A 21,955-nucleotide genomic window follows, 5' to 3' on the forward strand; every position below is an offset into this window, starting at 1 on the left:
ATATATAATAGGTGTAATTTTGCCCTACTTGATGTGGAAATGTACTGAATACTCAATACGTTTTGAAAACAATTGCGAAAAAAATCGAAAGTTCTCATGTGGGGCTTGAACCCACCTCTCCAGATCACTAGCCTGGCATCATACCTCTAGACAACAGAGCTTACGCCTGATAGCAAGGGTTGAATTCGAGTCCAAGTACGCAGCGGGTACTGTAGTGTTGATAGTAATTGTTATTGTCGTGATGGAATAGACAATAACTGGATTTGCGTCGGGAGAAACATGCATAGGTGTAATTTTGCCCTACCTGAATACTCGGTGCTTTTTGAAAACAATTGCGAAAGAAAATCGCAAGTTCTTGGGTTTTACTTGAACCCACGATCTCCACTCACAAGCCAGGCATCACACCTCTAGACCACCGAGCTTGCACCTGATGGCCAGGGTTGAATTCGAGTCCAAGTAAGCAGAGGGTACATAATATATAAATCATTATGTATTTAAAAACCAAAACATCTTATATATAATACATATAATAGGAAATGAATATTATGCTGTATAACAATATGGACTTTCGAAAAACTTTATTGGAGAAGAATTTCAGTATTTAAATATGTCTATTATATATATACAGTATATGTATATTTATTATGCCTATAAATCAGTATGTTCATATCGTTATGTCTTTTATTATTATTTTAGTATTATTTTTATTAATGCTTTTTTATTATTGTTAATGAAAAAAGACTTTAAAACACTTTTTAATTTTGGCATAGTTTGGCTTTGCATTCATATTTCTTTTGGTAATTATTTTGTGAATCATACAGTAAATTGGGGCCTAGTTTACTACTTTGGGCCGAGTTGACATGTGGCCGAGTTGCCTTGGGGCCGGGTTGACTTGGGACTGAGTTGACTTGGGGCCTGGTTGACCTGCTTCCTATTATACATAGGGCCTAGATTGTCAATTGAGATTGTGGTAATGTATGATATTTCTTTCATAAATTAGTGTTTATTTAGCCAGTAGTATGGGTGCACTCCAACCTTAACCTTGAAGAAGATAGACAAATTCACGATTTAATTAGCAGCCAATACAAATACTTGTTTCATAAATTCTGTATAAAACTATAAATATATTTTCGGTCTGAAGTCTTACTGACTTGAAACTTGAGTCCTTTTCTGGTGGAGGCCTCATTTTGATTAATTTTATTTACAGCTTTCATTTTTTAACCAGGCTGTGTCTGTATCATGCAGGGAGTTGTTATAGAGTAGGTCTATGTACTGTAGCACCTGAATTTACTGAATCCAGGCTGTAAAGTAGTGTCATATTACACAGTATGCACAAAACATTCCCAATGTCATTTCATTTTCCATGCACATGTGTTTTTTTTTTTGTTTTTTTTTATAAAGAGATTATGGCCTATGGCTATACCACCACTAATGTAATATTGGTGGTTGAGATTCTTTGCACCAACTTCCATGCGATTTTTCATGCAATTTGAGGTTTACCTATGGTATATTGCATCCAGATGTTGATCCAGGAAAGTGGCAACAAGGAGATAGGTCTCTATCCCCCTTTCTTTCATAAAATAGACAGGAAAAAAAGATGGGAACATAGTACACAAAAGCAAGGAAATTTTTAATTTAAATTCCATGTACCCATGGCATGTCTATGGTCAAGCATTAATCTAAACAACAATAATGTCAAGCACCAAGAGCCTGCTAATAATATGTTATAGGCCTATATGTATACAGTAAACTATTATAAGACTGTCAAGTACTATAAGGCCTGCTCAGGGAATAGACCTATACATTATATAAACTTGGCCTAGAAATCCGTCCGCGCATTTTAGATAATAAGGGCCGATTTCCGGGCAGATTTTGCCAAAAATTGGGCTTTGACCTATTAATACAATGTACAGTATGGTGTAATGCAGTAATTACGATTCTGCGCACCTATTTTCTTTGCGATTTTCTGCGCAAATTTGAGCTGGTTTTTTTTTTTGTATCGTCGACGACAGTAATATTTTTTTCTCCCCGACGAATTGTTTTTTCTCCCCTAAGGAGAGACCAGCTCTGCCTGATGGGGGGTTTCTTGACCCTTCCTTACTGATGCCAACCTCCCTCCCCCTTTTCAAAACCAACATATTTGCTAATGTTAAATAAATCTTTTTCCAGAAGAATGAATACCAGCACACAGGCTGTGGTATCTGGGGAAGATTCACAATCAGAATCCCAAACCAAACTTACAAACTTCTGGACAAATAAAACTAGCAGCATCAATAAAATCGGAATGGTAAGTGATCATTGAGGCGCATTGTAGTGGTGACCAGTGGCGTATCCAAGAGGGGGGTGCACATCCCCCACAAAAAGCTTGAGCGCCCCCCTCCCCCATTCGAAAACTTCAAAGCAAAAGAAATTATGCTATGCTTATGCTTATGCTGTCACGGTTAACATGTATTCGGGAATCTAAGAAGCAATATTTTTCAGTGGTCGTGGCCACCGAAAATAAATTCCACGCCCCCTCATATTTTGGTCGCGTCCCCCCACCAGTCCCCCCCCCCCATTTTAATACTGCTAGATACGCCACTGGTGGGGACTGCAAGCGTTTTTTGAGTTTTTTTTAACTGTATGAATACACAATGCATAGGTAAATCATATATACATTGTTTCAAATCAGTGTTCTGTTTTATTGTTAGATGTGAATACATTTGAAACTAGCACTAGTAGCCGTATTTGTTTTTCCCCACCTCATAGACTCATTTCAAAACACAGGAACTGCCGCTAGCACGAATAAAGAAGATTATGAAACTAGATGAAGATGTTAAAGTGAGTATATGGTGTTCATCGATTGTGTCAAAGCTCGAAATATTGAACGTGGAGATAAATGAGTGGCGCTATGTTTGGCTTTTTGTTACTCTTGCTGGTGCAATACTAATGAAATGGTTTTAAATTTTTCTATTTGTTATAATACTGTCCAGTAATCCTAGTGGACAAAGATTGTATATGAAAGAAGTTTGAACAAATTGTGAATAAATACAAAATAATACTTTGTTATATTTATATATATTTAACTGTCAAATTCTACGATAGTTTTTATATCACAAGTAATGGACATTTATAAAACACCATTACTATAGTCTTTGCATATAACTATTTCTGCTAGTGTAAATGGCAAATTTTTTTTTTGTAGTAAATAGTTTAAAGCTTGTATGATTCCTTTGATTGAGCAATTCAAAATTTATTTTTTTTATATTAATTTTATGTTAATTAAGTTTTTCCTTTTGTTTGCATGGTAGTGTACCTTAATAAAAACTACCTTAAGCCTCTTATTAGCTGTTCCTATCTTTATTTATTTTTCTATTGATATTAATTTTATTTAGATATAATTTATTATTATTACCCCCATTGTAGATGATCAGTGCGGAAGCCCCTGTACTCTTCTCTAAAGCAGCTGAGATATTCATAAGTGAGCTGTCACTACGTGCCTGGCTCCATACAGAAGAAAACAAAAGAAGAACCTTACAAGTAGGCAGTTTCTATTGTTATTTTAGCCAATGACTATGAGCAATTTTGTGATTATGATTTCAATGTAGTTTTGTTACTCAGTATTATAGCGAAGAGCTGTTGGCTGAGAGGTATTGTTCCTGCTTCTTGTGCTGAAGACCCCAGTTGGAACCCTGGCCAGTGTCTCAGGGTTTAATTGTGGTCTGAACTCTTGGCTTGTCGAATAACTCTCATATTGAGAGTTTGGCAGGTTAAGGACAAAGTTTTTATATGTATTAGTCTCTTTTATATTCCAAGGGGAAGAGCCCAGCCCAAATTTCCTATTTTTAAATAGAATGAGGACCAATAAAGAATATTAGTAATAGTAATAGTACATAATATGTAATACAGTTTGCCCTCTATTTCAAAACCACTTTTTTCAAAGTACTAACCACTTATCCTTTAACACTGAACTCGCCCTCTAATAATTACTGTATGAGGCCCTATAATTTGAGACCAAGACCAAATTTATCGAAGTACCAAGTGACAAAATACCTCCAATTGAAGACCACAGATTTTTAACAAGAAATATTCTAAAATTTGAAAAATTTATTGAACTTAATATTTACAGATCAGTATTTTCATAAGTTCATCCATATAACTTAACTTATATAAATATAAATTTTTATTTTCTTTTTATCTCTTTGTGCATTGTTTAAAAAAAAAAAAATACCAGAATAACAGTGCCTGGTTTTGGTCTGTCTGCACACTTACACAATGTGTAAGGTATTGTGAAATATAAACAATATGCAGGAACTTTGAATAAAACATGTGTTGTGTATTTACAGAATTTACTATGCTATGCATTATGAATTATGAAATAGGCCTTCAAATATGAATACTGTAGATTTTCGACTTAAATATGCTAATACAATTTTAATTACACTTACCGGTACTTGCCAAATTCGGCTTGAAGCCAGATAAGCCAGATGAGTACTTTACGTCATGCTGTTCATATTTTTTTTTAACGTGTTTTCAAACAGTTTGAAGTAGGTAAAACAGATTTAAACAGTAAACATAAGTTTCTTGCAAACAAATAAATAGTTGTCTCATGTTGTCTTTTGGAGATCACTTTTAGCTTTGGTCTTCATTTAGCGGTTCAGGTTCGGCTACCCTCTAATTATGCTGTTTGGAGACCATTTTTAGCCTGTGGTCTCCAGAACCCGAGACCACCCCAAATTTCAGGTCCCCAAAGTGGTCTTGAATTAGATGGCGTACTGTATTATTGTCATCATTGTTTTCAAGGCCTGTCAAATTTTTGGACTGAACTACAAATGTTATGACTACTCACGAAAAGGCCACCTTTTGTGAAGCTTTTAAGTATTTGGGGGCGGGTCCTCCAGATATTTGCAGGAGGGGTGCAGAAAGAAGGGAACTTCTGCGTAAGTAACATAAATTTAAATGACTTGGAGAACCATCTTGAAAGTCAAATTACCTTTTAAATAAAGAACAACATTCATGAGCCAATAATAATTTTGTTTATAATGTTAAAGCAGGTAAGATAGACCTACTGCATATTCTGGTAAAGAATATGGTAAAAATGGATTATACAATTTCATGCCAAACATTCCTTTGTCACGTATTGACTTATTTTAGTGATTAACATGGTCACTTTATAATATATTTTATTCCATTAATTTAGTGAATTTAGTTTGTATCAGCCGCACCCACTGAAGTGGTACGTTCCACTTACCAACTAAAATACTGAATAATATGCAGCTCCTTTCACTGTACTGTACTAATTTGTATAATGAATTCTCACTTGTGTGGCTTTTGTTGCATGACAATCCTCATCCAATATTTTGTAAAATTGTTTTTTTATGATATTTTAAAAATAGGAACATAGAGACATTTAAAAGAATGATGCTGCAATATATTTCTTCCAGAGCTGTGCACACTTCTGGATGGTAAATCAGCACAAATATTTTGTCCTTTCTCAAATTAGTATATGATGGCGCCTCTAGGCTCCTCTATTAACATATTTTTGTATTCAATGTTTCTTTTTAAGAGAAATGATATAGCAATGGCAATTTCCAAGTATGATCAATTTGATTTCCTAATTGACATAGTTCCAAGGGATGAACTGAAACCAACAAAACGACAGGTGAGGCAATTCAAATTACATATTGTTATCCAGCTTCATTGTACTGTTTTCTCTTATAGCATTTCACAGTAATGACACTCTGATTATCACAATATCAACTCTGATATGTTTTTACCTGAATTTTATAGAAACTGAAATGCTTTCAAAATAGTATTAAATTATTATTTCCTATTGTAATTACATATCTTTTTCTATAGATAAATTACAATTACATTTTAAATTTACTTATTTCTGTTTAAGTATATTTAATGAGTGAACTAAAATATGCTGCATTTTGTTTCAATTACAATAATAATGTGTGTCAATGTGTTGTGATGTTGAAATAAATACAAGTAAATAAACTTTATATAGTTTTTGGAAATAAATATATTGTGCCCAGTAGGGCTTGAAGCCAAGTTCATCCAATTTTGGATATCTCAGATGAAAACAAGCATTGAGTGCAAGCACCATGTAATTGCAGTGAGGGATCCAGGAATTTTAAGTGTGTTGGGGGTGGGGGGAGAGAGGAGGGCAGGTAGGGACTTTCACATGGAGAGTCTTGACCACGCCAGCTCCACCTTGGTCGTGGCTAAAGTACAAAATTGTATGCCTATGGCACATCTATACAGCTGGAAATGGCACTCGCAGACATTTCACAGAGTAATTTATACTGTACCCCATTTTGGCCCCCTCCTTTCTCCATTGAATCTACCTCTTAATTCTAATGATATTTTTAAAGGTAAATAATAAATTGTTCATTTATTAAGGAAACACATGTGCAACAGACAGGTATGTTGCCTGATCAGGTGCAATACTACTTCCAACTTGCCCAGAACCAGGCAGTTCAGCAGCTAAGGCAGGGTACACAGCAACAACAACAACAGCCTCAGCAACAACAGCAGCAACAAGCTCAGACTATACAGGTTGCTAATGTGACACAGGGTCAACAGGTCAGCTAGCAGGTTTTTTTTTTTTTTTCTTTTTTTTTGTTGTTAATTCATGTTCTGTTTTGTTTTAATTTGTTTGGCTGGTTAGAACTACATATATTATATAACAGTAGGGTATCGTATTTCCTTAAGTTTGTTTTATATTTAATAAGTTTATGATAATTAAATTGAAAATTTGGTTTGATTTGATTGCTTGGCATGTGATCTTTTTTGCAAATGAAAATTTATATTTTGTATTACAGTTAGTTAATCATATATTGAAGATGTATCGTCACCTGAAATTAAAAAAAAAAATTATAAACAAAATAATTTTGAGACATTTTACAGTAACATACAAATTATTAAATTGAGCATAGAAATTATTGAATTTTAAAAAATGTACCCTGATATTTATACTGGATATTTAATAAAAACACTTTTGTGACTGGAAGTGTTTCTATAATTTTTAGCTGTAAATAAAATTATGGGTAGACATATTTTTTAAATACACTAGTTTCTGTAAAACAATTTTATGATATTACATCTTAAAAAGCATTCCTTTAGAAGAGAAAAAAAAAATCATTTGTTTTTATGAATTTTTAATTTGTTTGAATTTTGTTTTTAGTTCATTAGCATACCATCAGGTGTTCAAGTGCAGACAGGCGCAGCTCAACAGCTCCAGCAAATTGTCAACCAGTCACAGGCTCAACAGCAGGTCAGTCAGGTTTTTTTTTTTCTAAAAAACCATATCTATAGAGGATGACCCTTCTTGAAACCACAAATGTGAAAACACCAAATCAAATGTAGTGACAACCACAAATTTAACAACTCGGCACCCACATATGTAATAATGCCCGCAAATGTAACAACCAGCACCCACAAATGTAACAACAGCGCCCACAAATGGAATGGCGATCTGACGTCACCACAGCCAAGCACATGGGATTTTTGCCCAGCAACATGACCCCACGAAAAAAATTAACCAATTACCGGGCAGAGTTTAGGAGGCGCGACCTGATCTTTACAACAAGAAGTCGCATCGTCGTTACCACGAAGAATGTATTTACAGTTTAATTTTTTAAAAATGTCAGACCGAAAATGCACGTAAAAATAATATAAAAGCATTCATTTTATAGGTACAGTAATACAATTTGCTGTACACTACAGCTAAACAACAGGTACTGTACGTATTACATTATATATGTTAAATGTTAACTTTTTTCGTAGGCTAGTCATACCGAATTCACTGGGCAAGCCTATGCTGCTAAGCCTATTTTTAGCATCTACTAGGCCTAGGCTAGGCCCTAACTGGCCTGCCTTATTCGGAAAGGATTCAATAGAAATGTTCCACAAACCGATCTTTCCGGAAAACCGAACATCGTAGCGAACATAGTATTGTACATACAAATAGATTCCTGTATTTATATTTCGCGGCATAATTTGGGGGGGGGGGGCGGCCCCTTTTGGAAGGTAAAAAAAGAAAAAGATAGCCCACAACGCCTCAAATGTTATTTTCGGGCGACTAGAACACAAAAATTTTGCGGGGGCATCCCCTCGGACCCCCTAGGACATTGTTGCCTTTTGGACATTTCTGGATCCGCCCCTGGCTAGTAAAAGGGATTGAGGACCAGTAAAAATATTACTTCACTGGTCCACTTGGCTAGTTAAAAAAAACCTTAAGGGAACCCCTGCGAATGTAGGTGCTAAGACCCAAAAACTGGCCAAACCGTGCATTTTTCTGACAGAAGTATGACACTTTCAGAGTTTAATCTGTGAAGCGCGCGAACAGTGAAAGAATCCTTTTCTAAATTTGTGGAAGAGGTCATTTGAGGTCAAAGGATCATTTTGATAATAAATCATTATGTTTATTATGCATGCTGCAAAAATTGGTTTTTATTTTAAACTGTGATGGAGAAGCTTACCAGATAAAACAGTTTTCAGGTTATTGCAGGTCAAAAGTCAACAACTGTAAAAAAAACATGATATAATAAATGGTACATGTTGAGAAATTTTTTTTATTCTCCCTCGTTCATGGCATTCACTCGAATAAGCTCACAAGTTTTAAAATAGCCATTTTTTTTTTCAATCATCATAGTTATGGAAGAAATGACCAAATGTGTTTAAAAACATTTTGAGAACTTGGCTGATATAAATTGTGTACTTTTTCAACATCAGTATAGGCCTTGCTTTGTCAAAATGAGGGAATGCAGTAGCATGGTTAAAAAAATTGCACCCCAGGTTCTCCTACATTACCAAGAATCTATTAATTTTTTTTTACAGGCATTTCCAGTTGAAAATGCCACTTTGAGAATAAAAATACTTTTTCAAACCAGTGTTTTCAACAGATTGACGTTCCCCCGAGCCTGCTTCCCTGATCTGCATGGGCGCGGCCAATGCTTAGACATGGCATCATATCAGCTCCCCTAGTTAATCCTTTATCCCCCATCAGTTTTTCCCTCTCCATGTTAATACTCCATGTACAGTGAGCTTCAGTGACGTATCAAGTTTCGCTGTTCAGACAACAAAACACTTCTGATGTCTTATTAATAGAAAACTACTGTAGGTGATACTTTCGTACCTATGGACTAATACTAGAAACACGGACAGGAGGACATTCATCATTACAGTCAGTTTTTTTCTAATCCCTATTCACAAAAGCGTAGCGGGTAAATATACAAGCATGTACAATTAGTTCAGCACCACCCCCCACAGTACCCTGTCCACCATACGGTGGCGGGATCAAGGAGAAAGCCGGCCAGGAGCACCCCACCCCAAACCCAAGTTTTTCAAAATTATAAAACAAATGGAGAAAAATAAAGATTATATTCAAATTTAAGTTTTTAGTGATGCTGTTCTTTTGGAATATTAACTTTACCTGGAATTGGCTGTTCCCAATGTTCTGAATACGTACTCCATGCTTCAAAAACAAATACTATTATGTTCCAATGTATTATAAAATAGATATTATTCAGACCAGCCACCAGTTGAAAAATCGCTTGCAGGCCTCTTTGTATCGTATTCCTTTTATAATAAGGTAAATCTTAATCATACATTTCTTCTATATGTAATTAGATACTGTAATTAGTATATTTGATTAACTCAACAAGTCTTTTAATGGGTTTACCTTTTGTAATTACTGTATTTCCTATCAAACAGAATATGAACTCATACCCTGATAAAGCCAACAAGTGAACAATAAAATCATCACTATAATTGCTTGATTCTTAATTTCTAGATTTAGTACGTTCGCTTTTAGTCAAAATTGGAACGATAAAATGCTCTATATATATATATATATAATTAAATATTAGTACATTTGATTAACGTAACAAGTTTTTTAGTGTTTTTTACCTTTTATATTTATTTCCTATCAAACAGCAAATGAACTCATCCCCTGATAAAGCAAAAAAAATGAACAATAAAGTCATCACTTTAATTGCTTGATTCTTGTTTTCTAGATTTAGTATGTTAGCTTTTAAAATTGGAACGATAAAATGTTTCTCACTCTAATTAAAATATGCAAAATAATTTGTTGATACTTGAATACTTTTAGACTTAAGTACAGTACAATCTATGGCAATGCCTTTTCTATTGTGCAGTGGCTGATTCAAGGGAGACCAGCCTCCCTTGCCTCAATTTTTTTTTAAAGTAAAGAAAAAAGAAATTGTATTGTATACTCAGCACACCTGTTATGGTTTTTTTTATTATTTTAAATTTTCCACAAAATTCTATCAAGCAGTGGCAGATTCAAGGACACACAGCTGTCCCCGCCCCTGAATTTTTTTCAAAATTAAAGAAAATTATATTATTACAGTATACTCAGCAAGCTGTTTATGATTTTTATTTTGTTATTTTCCGCAAATTACAAGATAACTGTTTTTTACTGTTGTGCAGTGGTGGATTACTTTTCAAAATTAAAAAAAAAAAAATTATGTTCATGTTTTAAGTCATTTTAATAGCATTTTAATTTAGTGCTATTTCCTACCATCTAGAGGTTCCATAATCATAATTTTCTTACCTCAGCCCCAACCATGGTGAGGCTCAGGTGGTTTACACCCTCAATCTGTCAATGTCCCTCCTTGGCCCTTTCTATATCAAATTCCTTGGTCACCCACATATGACGATTGCTTAGCTTAATCTTGTATCCAAGTGACCGATACCAGCTTTATATTTATTAAACATTTCTGATGAGAAATCATAATATAACTTATAGTTTTCTGTATGATTGATTTAGTGCAATATAGATGATTACCATTAATTCTGGTCATTTGATGATGACACCACTCACATCAATCTAATAACATTAAAAGCTCAAACTTAGGTCACAATTAAAAATTATTACTTTAATTTGTTTTTGTTGACTCAATTTGTTAAATATAAACAATTTAAAAAGGTAATTTAAGTTCTATTTCTGGGCACCGTCCAAAATACTGAATATGTTGAGACCTCAGCGCCAAGAATGGTGGCATTTACGTGGTGCGGACCCTCTCCATCAGCACCCCTCTTGACAAGCTACTGCTCTTGTTAAAAATGCCATGAGTAGGTTGTTGTGTAACTATTAACAGAAAAACCTTTTCACTAAGTACTGGAAATTGGCTGGAAAATGATTTATTTTTTAGCAATGTTGCGTGGACCGGATCAAATTTGTTGGCGTTCTGGAGTTGGCCAGCGGGTCGGGCATTGAATAACAGGATAGGGCATCCGTATCTTGACAACCGTTAGTCGTAGAAAGTTAATTTTTTTCAAAATATTCAGTATGCATCTTTCTGTTCCTTCCATTGAGATATATTGCTTGAAAATAACATAACCTTTGACACATATTATACCCCTCCTAGAACCTTAGACCTCTAACCCCTCCCAGGCATTTAGAAAAATTCTCTCCCACTGTTTTGGTTGTTCGCATGCCTCATAGATTAAATGCTCAAAAAGTCAGGTTTCTGTCACAAAATGCACGATTTAGCTATTTTTTGGTCTGCTCCTATTTTCCAAAGTTGAAAAAAGAAAAATTATTACATTTGTGGGCGAAGAGGTAATGTCTTGTTGTTATATTTGTGGGTGTTACCACATTTGTGAGCGATGATCATTATTACATTTGTGGGCGCTGTTTGTTACATTTGTGGGCATTATTAAATGTGTTGGTGCTGTGTTGTTATACTTTTGTGGTTGTTACTACATTTTTGGGCATTTTTCACATTTGTGGGTTCAACAACCCTTCCAGTGTATCTTAGAAGATGGTTGGCTGATATTCAGGGGCCCTTTTAAATAAATAAAATAACGTGATGCTTCTACCAATGAAGTGTCTTTATGAAGCTTAGGGGTGTTTTTAGTTGTGAGAAAAAGTCCTGCTGTAACAGGAATTGAACCAGGACCCTGGGATTAGAAGGCAAGCATTTTACCCACAAAGCTGTTCAACTCCACTCCACAGATATTAAAGTGTTTTGAATTTTTCTGCCAAATTCTACAACAATAAATATATATTTGAAAAAAAAAAATGCATTTTAAAATGCTTAAAACTGTTGAAAACAATCCACATTTGCAAGGTTATTCTAGAAACTATAGGCCCAGGACCACCACCAGGCCTGTAGCCAGGTCATTTCAAGGGGGGGTTCTCTGGGCGTGGGGTCCAGGGCCTGCCTAAGGGCCATGGTGGGGTCGGGGGCGAAGCAGGGTCTATATAATGTTTTAAAAGCAGTTATGTTTTGAAAAAGATCTATGTAATAAAAAGGTGGTAATATAATAAAATTAGAAAATATTTTCTGAGAATTGGCATGTTTAAATAACACCGAAAGATATATTTTAAAAAAATCCCTCATCGCATCAATATCAATATACTCAACACATTTATTATTATAAAACAAAAAAAAAAGCTATTCTTCTTCCTTCTCTTCCTCTTCCTATTCTTCTTCTACTACTTCATCTTGCCTCTCATTTTGTACACTGAAAATAATAGTACTATTTTACTACATGGCTAAAAAAAAGGACAAATATTGTCATTACTACTGACAGGGCCATCGTTAAATTAAGTCAAAGCCCAAAATATAGCATCTTATTCAATACGTTATCTGACATCATGAGAATCTAACTTTAACATAATAGTAGCTACATACTGATTAATAATAGCTGAGATTTAATGCACATTTTAGAATTAATAATCGTTTTTATTATATCTTCTTGAATATATATTGTCTGCCAAATGAAATATGAATTATATGCATCTTTAGAAATACAATTTCTACAATATTAATCTTGTTTTTATATGGATAAATGTTCGATAAATTCTATCTTTCATTAAAAAAAAAAAAAAAAAACAAATACGAAATTCAGCGCGTCTATTTTCATTCTAATCAATGGCGTTTGTAAACGTGCACTGACGTCATCGTCGAATTCCAGGACTTTCGACGGTATAGCTGGCCTGCCTGCCCCTGTCCCAGGCCAACCAATAATAATTAACAAATTTTTATTTTTTTTTAAATATAGGCCTATGGCGCATTTTGTACATGCACTTCAACTTTTACAACAAAAGGCCTAGTACGTCCTACTGTACTTAGGCCTACACAGGGGTGGCGCCAGGACCTGCCCGACGGAGGGGCTAAATGCCCCGACGGGGGGGGGGGCTATATTGTCTGCCAAATGAAATATGAATTATATGCATCTTTAGAAATACAATTTCTACAATATTAATCTTGTTTTTATATGGATAAATGTTCGATAAATTCTATCTTTCACCGGGGCCGCCTAGGGCCCCCGGTGGGGGTCCAGGGGGCGAAGTCCCCCGGAAGCCACGGATATTTGATGAATTATGGCGAATTTTTATTACTTATTTGATAGGCATATAGCCCCCCAGCCCCCCCTCTAACGCCACCCCTGGGCCTACACTAGTTTGTTGTCGTCTGGGTATAATTCTGTCTCTAAATGAACGAGGAGCGAACCTAGCTAGTCAACATCTAGGCTAGGCTAATTTATTTTGAAATCAATAACCTACCTTAAAGGACTATCTGTCGTTTTCTTCTTTGCAGCAGCGGACGAAATAAAGTCAGTTATTCTAGGACGTTTCATCATTCTTTACCACTAAAAATTAACAAACACTCATTTTGACGCACTCCGTTCTGTAGTGTGTGTCTGCTATTGAAAACAAACTTCCTAGCCTAATTTTGTGACTGGCTATGATGACTGAGATGGACCATGTTGATTTATTAATAATATTTTGTTTGGGATGGAAAAGAGGAAAGTCAATTTCCCCAAAATACTCCATCAGCACATAGTTTAGTGTCCGCGCTATGGACAGTATGGCTATGGATTTACTAACCACACAATCCACAATCAGGTGATTAAGTCGCAAAACTTTATCTGCATTTGTTAAATTAAGTCGCAAAACTTTAGCTTCGTTTGGTGGCATCATTTACTCTAGGTAGACGGCGACCGGTTTCGTTAACGGTTGGTACATTTCTTACAACATTCAGCCAAAGGCCAGTGAAAGTTGAGACGGCAGCCGGGTTTTTATCATGGCCATTCTTATGTGTGCCATCGTAGAGTCATGGTTTGCTGGAGTTGCGTTCAATTTAAATCTCCGAACTTCTGAAGCTGAGATATTCTATGAATTTAGGCTTCTATCGCAGGCTACAATTTAAAAACGGGTGACTAAATAATTAATTAGGTGCTAAATTTTGATTTAATGCTAGGTAAGTTAAAAACAGACATTCCGTTCGAGTGGGACTCATTCAAAAATTTGAGGGGGTTCGCTAGAAAAACAGGGGGGTTCGCTAGAAAAGTGGGGTTCGCCACGAACCATAAAAACCCCCCCTGGCTACGGGCCTGACCACCGTGGCCTTGCCCAAGTTTACGCTTGTCTACACTGAACATTTCTAAGGCTCTGGTTTCTTACGGCACAAAGACTTGTAATGAACTTCTCCATTTTATTTGTGTCAAATAACTCTTTAAAATTTGAAATTTACTTTAAAAACTTTTTCATTGAATATCTCATTAACATTTGTTTGAATTTCAGGTTCAGGCCGGTGGTGACAGCCAAACAACTCAGCTTGTTCAAGCAGATGGAACAACGGCGCAAATGATACAGACAGCCGACGGACAGCCGGCCCAGCTGGTCCAAGCTGGCGGTCAGACCATCCAGCTTCAAGATGGCTCACAGAATGCACAGATTGTAAGCAATACCGGGGAAGTTCAGGTGCGGGCTCACTGACAACTGGTAATGACAGGTGGCAAATGCCTTGATATGCAAATGAGGAGTCACTTATTAGCATTGCAGAGTCAAAGGCCACCTGCTCCCTACCCCTGTTGTGGATTTGATGTGCAAAGTGTGTAGCACTGTTCAAAGTATGCCACATAACATTTTTATTTCACTGGTGGTTTGGATTTTTTTTTTCTAATTGTGTTTGTCTATATTTCTTGAACCCATTGGTTTATTGGTCAAACAAACATATTTTTATGTCTGAAATTACTGTATGGTGTCACTCTCTATATTGTTATTAGTATCATTACCATTATTAATTGTTATATTTTTGTACTCATTCTTTTTAACATTACTAATATTTAACTTCTTATGATTATTATTAGCATTCTGATATGATAACAATAATTATTACCGATAGAGTAAAATAATCAAGTATTTGAGAGGATTGTGAAACCACATTCATAGTAAATTTGTTTATTCAGTGAACCACAAATTGTTATTAAGTTTTACTCATTAGATAAATATTAAAGAATTAATATTTATCTTTATTATTGATAGTACCATTACCATATAATTATTGTTATCTTTATCTGTAGTTATAGTAAATTACTACAATCATTTGTTACTCTTACTTTTAGCTACACTGTAATGTCACTTTTCCTATATTCCTATAACCAATATCATCATCATTGACATCATTATCATATCAACATCCATCATAATATTTATTATCATCAGTATTATTGTTGTTTTTACCATCATCATCACAATTTTCATCAATATAAACAAAACTAAAACAAAAGTGTGTGTGTTCTCCATGCCTGGCTGACCCAGAATCTTGAAAATTGTTTTTAGTCATTTTCCCCCCTAGGTATAACCAAGAATACTTTTAGCAAAGGATTATCAATTAACCTGCCAAAATACAAATGTGAGATGGCTAACCTTCTCTAGAATTTGGCCTGGGCCTATATATTACAACAAAAAAAAAATTCTGACCGGCCTGCTATTCAATTGGTATTGTATTTGGGCAACGCAACAATTTTGTTTTTCTATCAATATTATTTTAGGCACCACCAACGCAACAACAGCAACAGTATCGTCATCCTCATCTTCATCTTCTCTATAAAGTACCACTGTTGTGTCGTCACAAAGCCAGGTGGCACCCTCTGTTGCCAACCAGACATTGCTTACCATTCATTATGCCTGAATTATAGGCTTTCTGGAATGGAAATTTTAAAATCTAATATTTTACCATCAAAATATACTAAAAACACAAAATCTCGCATTATATTTGTTATCGAACACATATTTAATCATCAATTAAAATTTGCAAAGAAAAACTAAGATACAACATCTTAATAATTAAGTTAGAAATTGGGATCAGTGGTTTATCAGTGGAGAAAATGGCATGCAGTTGAACGCATTTTGCAACGATAGCAGCGGAGTAGTATCACATGGTATCGTGACTTAACACTGTAGCACTCTATTAGCAACATTGTCATCACCTTCACCACCATTGTCAGCATCACAACACAATCATCATTATCACTGTCATCATTGTCCTTATCATCATATTAATTCATTTCCTAATTTCAAACATTTTCTTTTTGTACATGTAGGTTTTTGGCGGTCAGCAGATTCAATACCTGAGACAGGGACAATTTGTCACAGCTGAAATATCCGGCTCACAGGTATGGTGTCAGAATAACGTGAACTCACGTCAGTTGCACCCTGAATGAACTCTGTCGGATGTTAACTCGCGTCTCTGGCAGCGAATGAGTGCATGAACTTTCCAACACATATTTTCATAGTTTGCTGCATGTGGTGATACATGCTAACTTCAGTGAGACAAAAAATACAATAAATAGTAGAAGTTTTTATATGAATATAAATTGTAAGATGAAGTTACAAACTAGAAGTAATGGAACACCTGCCAGGGATGCAAGTTCACGCCCGACAGGGCACACTTAGGGCACCTAGGACGCTAGTTCATGTCCACACCTATATAAGCATGGTGCACATATTGCACGTGAAATTGCTGGCAATAATTGCCAGAAATGTGAACTCTCGCTCTAGAGGCTCAGGGAAGAACCCGGATGTAATGATCTAAAAATATCATAGCAGCGATGTTTTGCCCTCCCTGACTTGCGAAAAATGATTTGGGTAGGAATCGAACCCACGACCTTTAGATATTTAACTAGCCTGCTGTCATAACCACTAGACCACCAAGCTTAGTGACTAGTGTTGAATCCGAACCCCACGTAGCAGCGAGTACTGCAAATGCTATTTTGATGCGTGTTTCGTATCAGGAAAATATAGCAGTAATATTTTGCTCTAAAATAAATAGGCTACTGTATAATTTGTTCGTGCTTTATTACACTTAATTGGAATGATTTTCATTATGGTGGCACCCTTTATGCCTTGGTCTATGTGATGAAACTAGCAAAAAAGGGCTTGACAGTCAACACTTTAAGCCAAGCCCAAACTATAACTAAATTTGTTTTAAATTGGCATATATCGTTTTTAAATAGTTATTTCAGTATTATATTTGCCCTTTACTTTCCTAATGTTTTTCTAATTCTTTTTTTTTTTTTGCTACAGCCTGTATTCCAAATTCAGCAACTACCAATACAAACTCAAGCTGGTACTACACAACAGGTTTTCCTGCAGCCGACAACAACAGATAGCAGCGGGGAGACGGTCCAGGTAACGCAGTGATCCACCATTCCTGCACTGTTCACCAATCAGAAAAAGGTACCGAGTCCATCATGTAATCCCCATTTGTGGACATTATACACTTGGCTGTATTTGTGTAAACTAAAATATTGGTGTCTATAAATTTCTGCAGAACACAGTCTGAAAATAGACATCCTTGAAAAAGATGATGGATTCAGGAGCCATTTTCCCAAAATTTATTAAACCATCCAAAAAAAATTAGATGGTTAAGAAAGCTGATTATAAACGCTAATGTGGAAAAATATTTATATCTAAAGTTTTTATACATTTTATTGACATCAAAAGTAACTGTTAAAGGTGCTCTGTGTTGTAAAAAATAAAGATTTTTCCAGACTATCAAATTTTATTTGATAATAAAAACATGTGACACGCCTAAATATGGTCATGATGTGATATATAGGCACATCATGTCTATATATGGGCATACAACAGTTTTTGGCAAAGTAATTTTGATAGTGTGGAGAGAGCTTTGAGATTATTGCATTTGTTGTGTGGTTGTTGGACTGGTTCTAAATAGGATGAACAATTAACTTTTCAAAAATAGGTTTAATGGATGTGATGTTTATGTAAATACAAAACATGAGCGCAGTATTCAGGACATCAGCTCTTTATTAAAAATGTTTGTGAAGCATGCGTGCCTGAAATTGATGTTCTTCACTTTTGATCTTGGAATAAGAACAAATTTTCAGACAAAAGAAACTTCGGCTATATAGCCCTTTGTCGTGTCGATCATCTGTAGAAAGTAACGTTACAGTATATCTAAGGCTGAAGCATGTTTAAAAGGCACACTTCGGTTTTCCGACCTATTTTTATGCCCACCCCTGCCTTTTCCGTATCTTTCCTCTTATACCATATCCCATCCTACAGTAGTCTTTCATATCCCGTCTTCTACTTCTATGTACTCCTTTCTTCACCCCCAGGATCAATTTTGTGACCTGTATTCCTCCTTCTCTCACCTATCTCACTTCTCTAATCCTTATAATATATTGCTTATACAGTATTTGCATGGCATTGATTTTACCAGTCACTGTCATGACATATACCTGCCCCCTCTAAACAATCAGCATTTCAAATATATTTGGCTTGTTATTTACATACTGTAAAATTGTTCGATACAGCATCTGGGCGTTTTCAATAAGCCCTTAAAATCATATGGCAAGGCATAAAATCCAAACTATTAAACAGCACCTACATTTGCAATCAGACTGAATATTGGACAAGTTGTGCAAAAAATAAAATTTCTTCACATGACCATATTTGGCATGGCATGCAATGAAACACAGCAAACATTAAATATGTAATTTTTAGGCTTTGTCCAGCTTTAACAAACTTTCTGACAAAAAACTGTTGTATGCCAATATATAGTCATGATTTGCCTATATATGGTCATAATGAGATGTCATCATGACCATATATAGGCATGTCATATGTAGTTTAATAGTCCTGACAGGGCTATGGATCAATACTGTACATATCTATGTCTTGTCAGAGCTGGTAGCTGAGAGTTATTATTCAATTTACAAAACAATGAATTACTTTGCCTATTAGAAAATGTGCAGTATTGCCTTTTGCAAACGGCCTTTAATACAGTATTAGTATATTAATGGGCAGACAAGGTGTAAATATATAAAATGTGTTTTAATGTACACAAAAAGGACCTTTCAGCTATTAGCCTCGCCCCTTGGATATTGTTGTTAAGATCCCACAAAACGACTCACAAACATGTGCCTTTGTGGGAAAACGTGTGCTTGTTAAACACGCGCATATTCTTGACCCCTTTCTAATTGGTCCGTTGTTGAGTTTGATTGACTGTACGGAAAGGTTCGTTGATTGTTTTCCACATCAATGGAACATTTTAGTGGTTCTCTCACAAGTTGGCATTTAGATACAGTAGTAAATTTGTCAAGCAAAGCATGATGTGTGGAACAGTGCTAAGTCTTTGAACTTACTGCCAAATGGGTGTGGTTTAAAATTGATCATTGTGTTTGTGTCTGTAGCATAGACCTTTAATAATAGGAGTATAATGGTTGAATGTGAATACTGTATTTTGAACAGGGGCAGTGGAACCAGTACGGCAGGTACGGCGACCGCTGAACCAATATTTTGACAATTAATGAGCTATTTCCAAGCATCTAGACATGTAAATGTTACAAAATTTCCTACTGAGGTTATTGGAGACTCTCACGCTGTACGAATCATTAAATGCTTCCTGCCGCCCTGTTGAAAATGACAGTGTGCTCTGTACTCAGTTATATTTATGACTAGGGGAGGTTTCACATTGTGTATGATTGCCTTGGTATCCAATTTCCAGGTTAATGTCTGTTCACACTGTCACAGTTTTTTTTTTTTTTTTTTTTACAGAACAGTATGATTTGTCCATAAGTAATAATAATAGACATGGTGATGTCATATTACTGCCCTGAGTAAATCAGATATATATACTGTAACAGAATCTTGATAAAGTGAACGCGGCTTTAACATAATTGTATAAAGAAGTTGAGTATCGTGTACAAGTCCCATTTAACATAAGCTCTAATGGAAATTAATTTTATATGGCAGTATTCTGTACATCATGTCCAACCATTGATGGAATGCTCCATTTTCAGCAGGCATTAGTGAAGTTTTGCAATGTTGTGATATTTAATACAGTTTTGCTCATCTTATTTTTTTTTTCTGATCCCATCATCTGTAAATGTGTATCAGGTTTTTACAAGAATCATCAATCAGATTTGAAAGTAGAAAACATGGACTGAATAACTCCTGTAACCATAAAAGATGTTTACAGCTGTTTAATAATAATAGAATGTACAGTATTGTATTCTAAATCGTTTTGCAAATCCTAATTAAATATAACAAAAACTAAGATGTAATATATTTTACCCTATATATTATATATGTGGCAAAGACAAGCCAAACCAGTCACTCGTCGCAAATCCTGTTTTGGAGATAATGGCCAAAACATGCTGGAATGTCAAAATTTTGGAAATCTATTTTATTGCACTAAACTAAACTTTATATATCTATACATCATGCTATACTGTTATTTTCCTCATTTTTAATGTTAAAACAACAATTTTTAACGATTTTGGGATGGTTTCTGCCTAAGAAATGCCTAAAATCGTAAACTTTGAAGGCTGATTTCTCAAATATTGTTCTTTAAACAGCTGTATGTTTAAACTCGTGTAACATCATAACGAAGTGTCGGATTTAAATGATTTTTTTACCATTTTATAGCTCTCAATGTATTGTTAAACCCTGTATTAATAACTAAAAATTGATTTATCCGACGAGTGACTGGTTTGGCTTGTCTTTGCCACATATCATCTTGGTAATATTGCAAAACTTAACCTAAATAAAGTAAATAATGACAACTTAGTAAGAGAACCACTCTAGAGAGTAGATGCTACTGTGGCTCAGTTTGTAGAGATGTGCTTGTAAAATGTATCGTGTAAAATAACCATTTTTCAATAAAATTATTTACGCAGAAAAAAACTTCATCGAATGTTATTTCTTTGCATAGTTCATATATTAATTTATTCACTAATTTATTGTAAGTCAATTGTGAAATGATCAATGCACCTCCCAATTTTATTTTCCTATCCCACACTGTGCACTAATACAATTTGGAATTTTTTATGCATTAATCTAACCTCCGTATATTTTTCTTAGTGTATGGTTATGCAACTATACTAATTGCTTTGTATTTTTTAGTTTATTTGGGTTTTTTTTTTTTTTATTTTACATATTAATATTTATAGATCAAATATGGAAAGTAAAACCAAGCTCAATATCCACATAAAGGTCTAATATGGAACGCCGTTAGTACAGTATCTTCGATTATGTGAAAATACTCTATTATGTGCAATCGTCATGACGTTGTGTGCCATGGTCATGACGTTATGTGGTTTGGTCGTGATGTATGCAGTTTGGTCGTGATGTTATGTGGTTTGCACCTTATGTTATGCGATTTGGACATGACGTTATTTTGGACATGACGTTATGTGGTTTGCACATTATGTTATGTAGTTTCGACATGACGTTTTTAAGTGATGACCATGGCAAATATTCTTAAAAGAGTATTCTACACCAATCTATGAGCTTTTCCACCTCCTGAAATAAAGATTGAAAAAGAAGAGCTGATATAACAGTGTATTTAGGCCTACTGTGTACTGTACACTGTTTCTTATAACTTCTCATCTCATGTTAAAAACATGCATGAAGTAGAGCGCACTCAGACCGAGAGTGCATACCTCCATCCACATCATAATTACCCTCTGATGTTATGTTTAGTATGGAAAATGAAATGAAAGACAATGATAAAAAATTTTTAAAAATAGACATCTTGGGATTCAAACCCGAGGCAAACACATCAAAGAAAGACAAACAAGTGCACTAACAAAGAACACGATGATGAATCATGCAGCATCGCTCTTAACGAATGAGAGCTACACGATGCACCACCACCCCCACTCGAACACCTGTCTC

General features: G+C 35.1%; 1 protein-coding gene across 2 annotated transcripts; it reads left to right on the forward strand.

Annotated features, from left to right (window-relative positions):
- Positions 1–2,161: 2,161 nt before the first annotated feature.
- LOC117111557 (nuclear transcription factor Y subunit gamma-like) lies at positions 2,162–20,433 on the forward strand. 2 transcript variants are annotated; one of them, XM_033254500.1, is made up of 9 exons: positions 2,162–2,287; positions 2,749–2,820; positions 3,406–3,519; positions 5,546–5,641; positions 6,388–6,570; positions 7,172–7,261; positions 14,549–14,728; positions 16,354–16,425; positions 17,336–20,433. In XM_033254500.1, exons 1-9 carry the CDS (start codon positions 2,174–2,176, stop codon positions 17,450–17,452), a joined length of 1,038 nt encoding a protein of 345 aa, XP_033110391.1. In that variant the 5' UTR covers positions 2,162–2,173; the 3' UTR covers positions 17,453–20,433. The 2 variants fall into 2 exon arrangements, with proteins under 2 accessions (XP_033110391.1, XP_033110399.1); XM_033254508.1 differs by having other exon boundaries at positions 14,549–14,704.
- The last annotated feature ends 1,522 nt before the right edge of the window (positions 20,434–21,955 follow it).

Source organism: Anneissia japonica, unplaced genomic scaffold (assembly GCF_011630105.1).
Source record: "Anneissia japonica isolate Jap-2015-1 unplaced genomic scaffold, ASM1163010v1 scaffold351_len699533_cov169, whole genome shotgun sequence".
In the NCBI taxonomy this organism is placed as follows: domain Eukaryota; kingdom Metazoa; phylum Echinodermata; class Crinoidea; order Comatulida; family Comatulidae; genus Anneissia; species Anneissia japonica.

Coding starts and splice junctions, on each gene's coding strand:
- LOC117111557 (XM_033254500.1), top strand. CDS start 2,174: ATGAATACCAGCACACAGGCTGTGGTATCTGGGGAAGATTCACAATCA. Junction 7,262..14,548: donor AGTCACAGGCTCAACAGCAG/GTCAGTCAGGTT, acceptor TTTGAATTTCAG/GTTCAGGCCGGTGGTGACAG. Junction 14,729..16,353: donor GCAATACCGGGGAAGTTCAG/GTGCGGGCTCAC, acceptor TTGTACATGTAG/GTTTTTGGCGGTCAGCAGAT.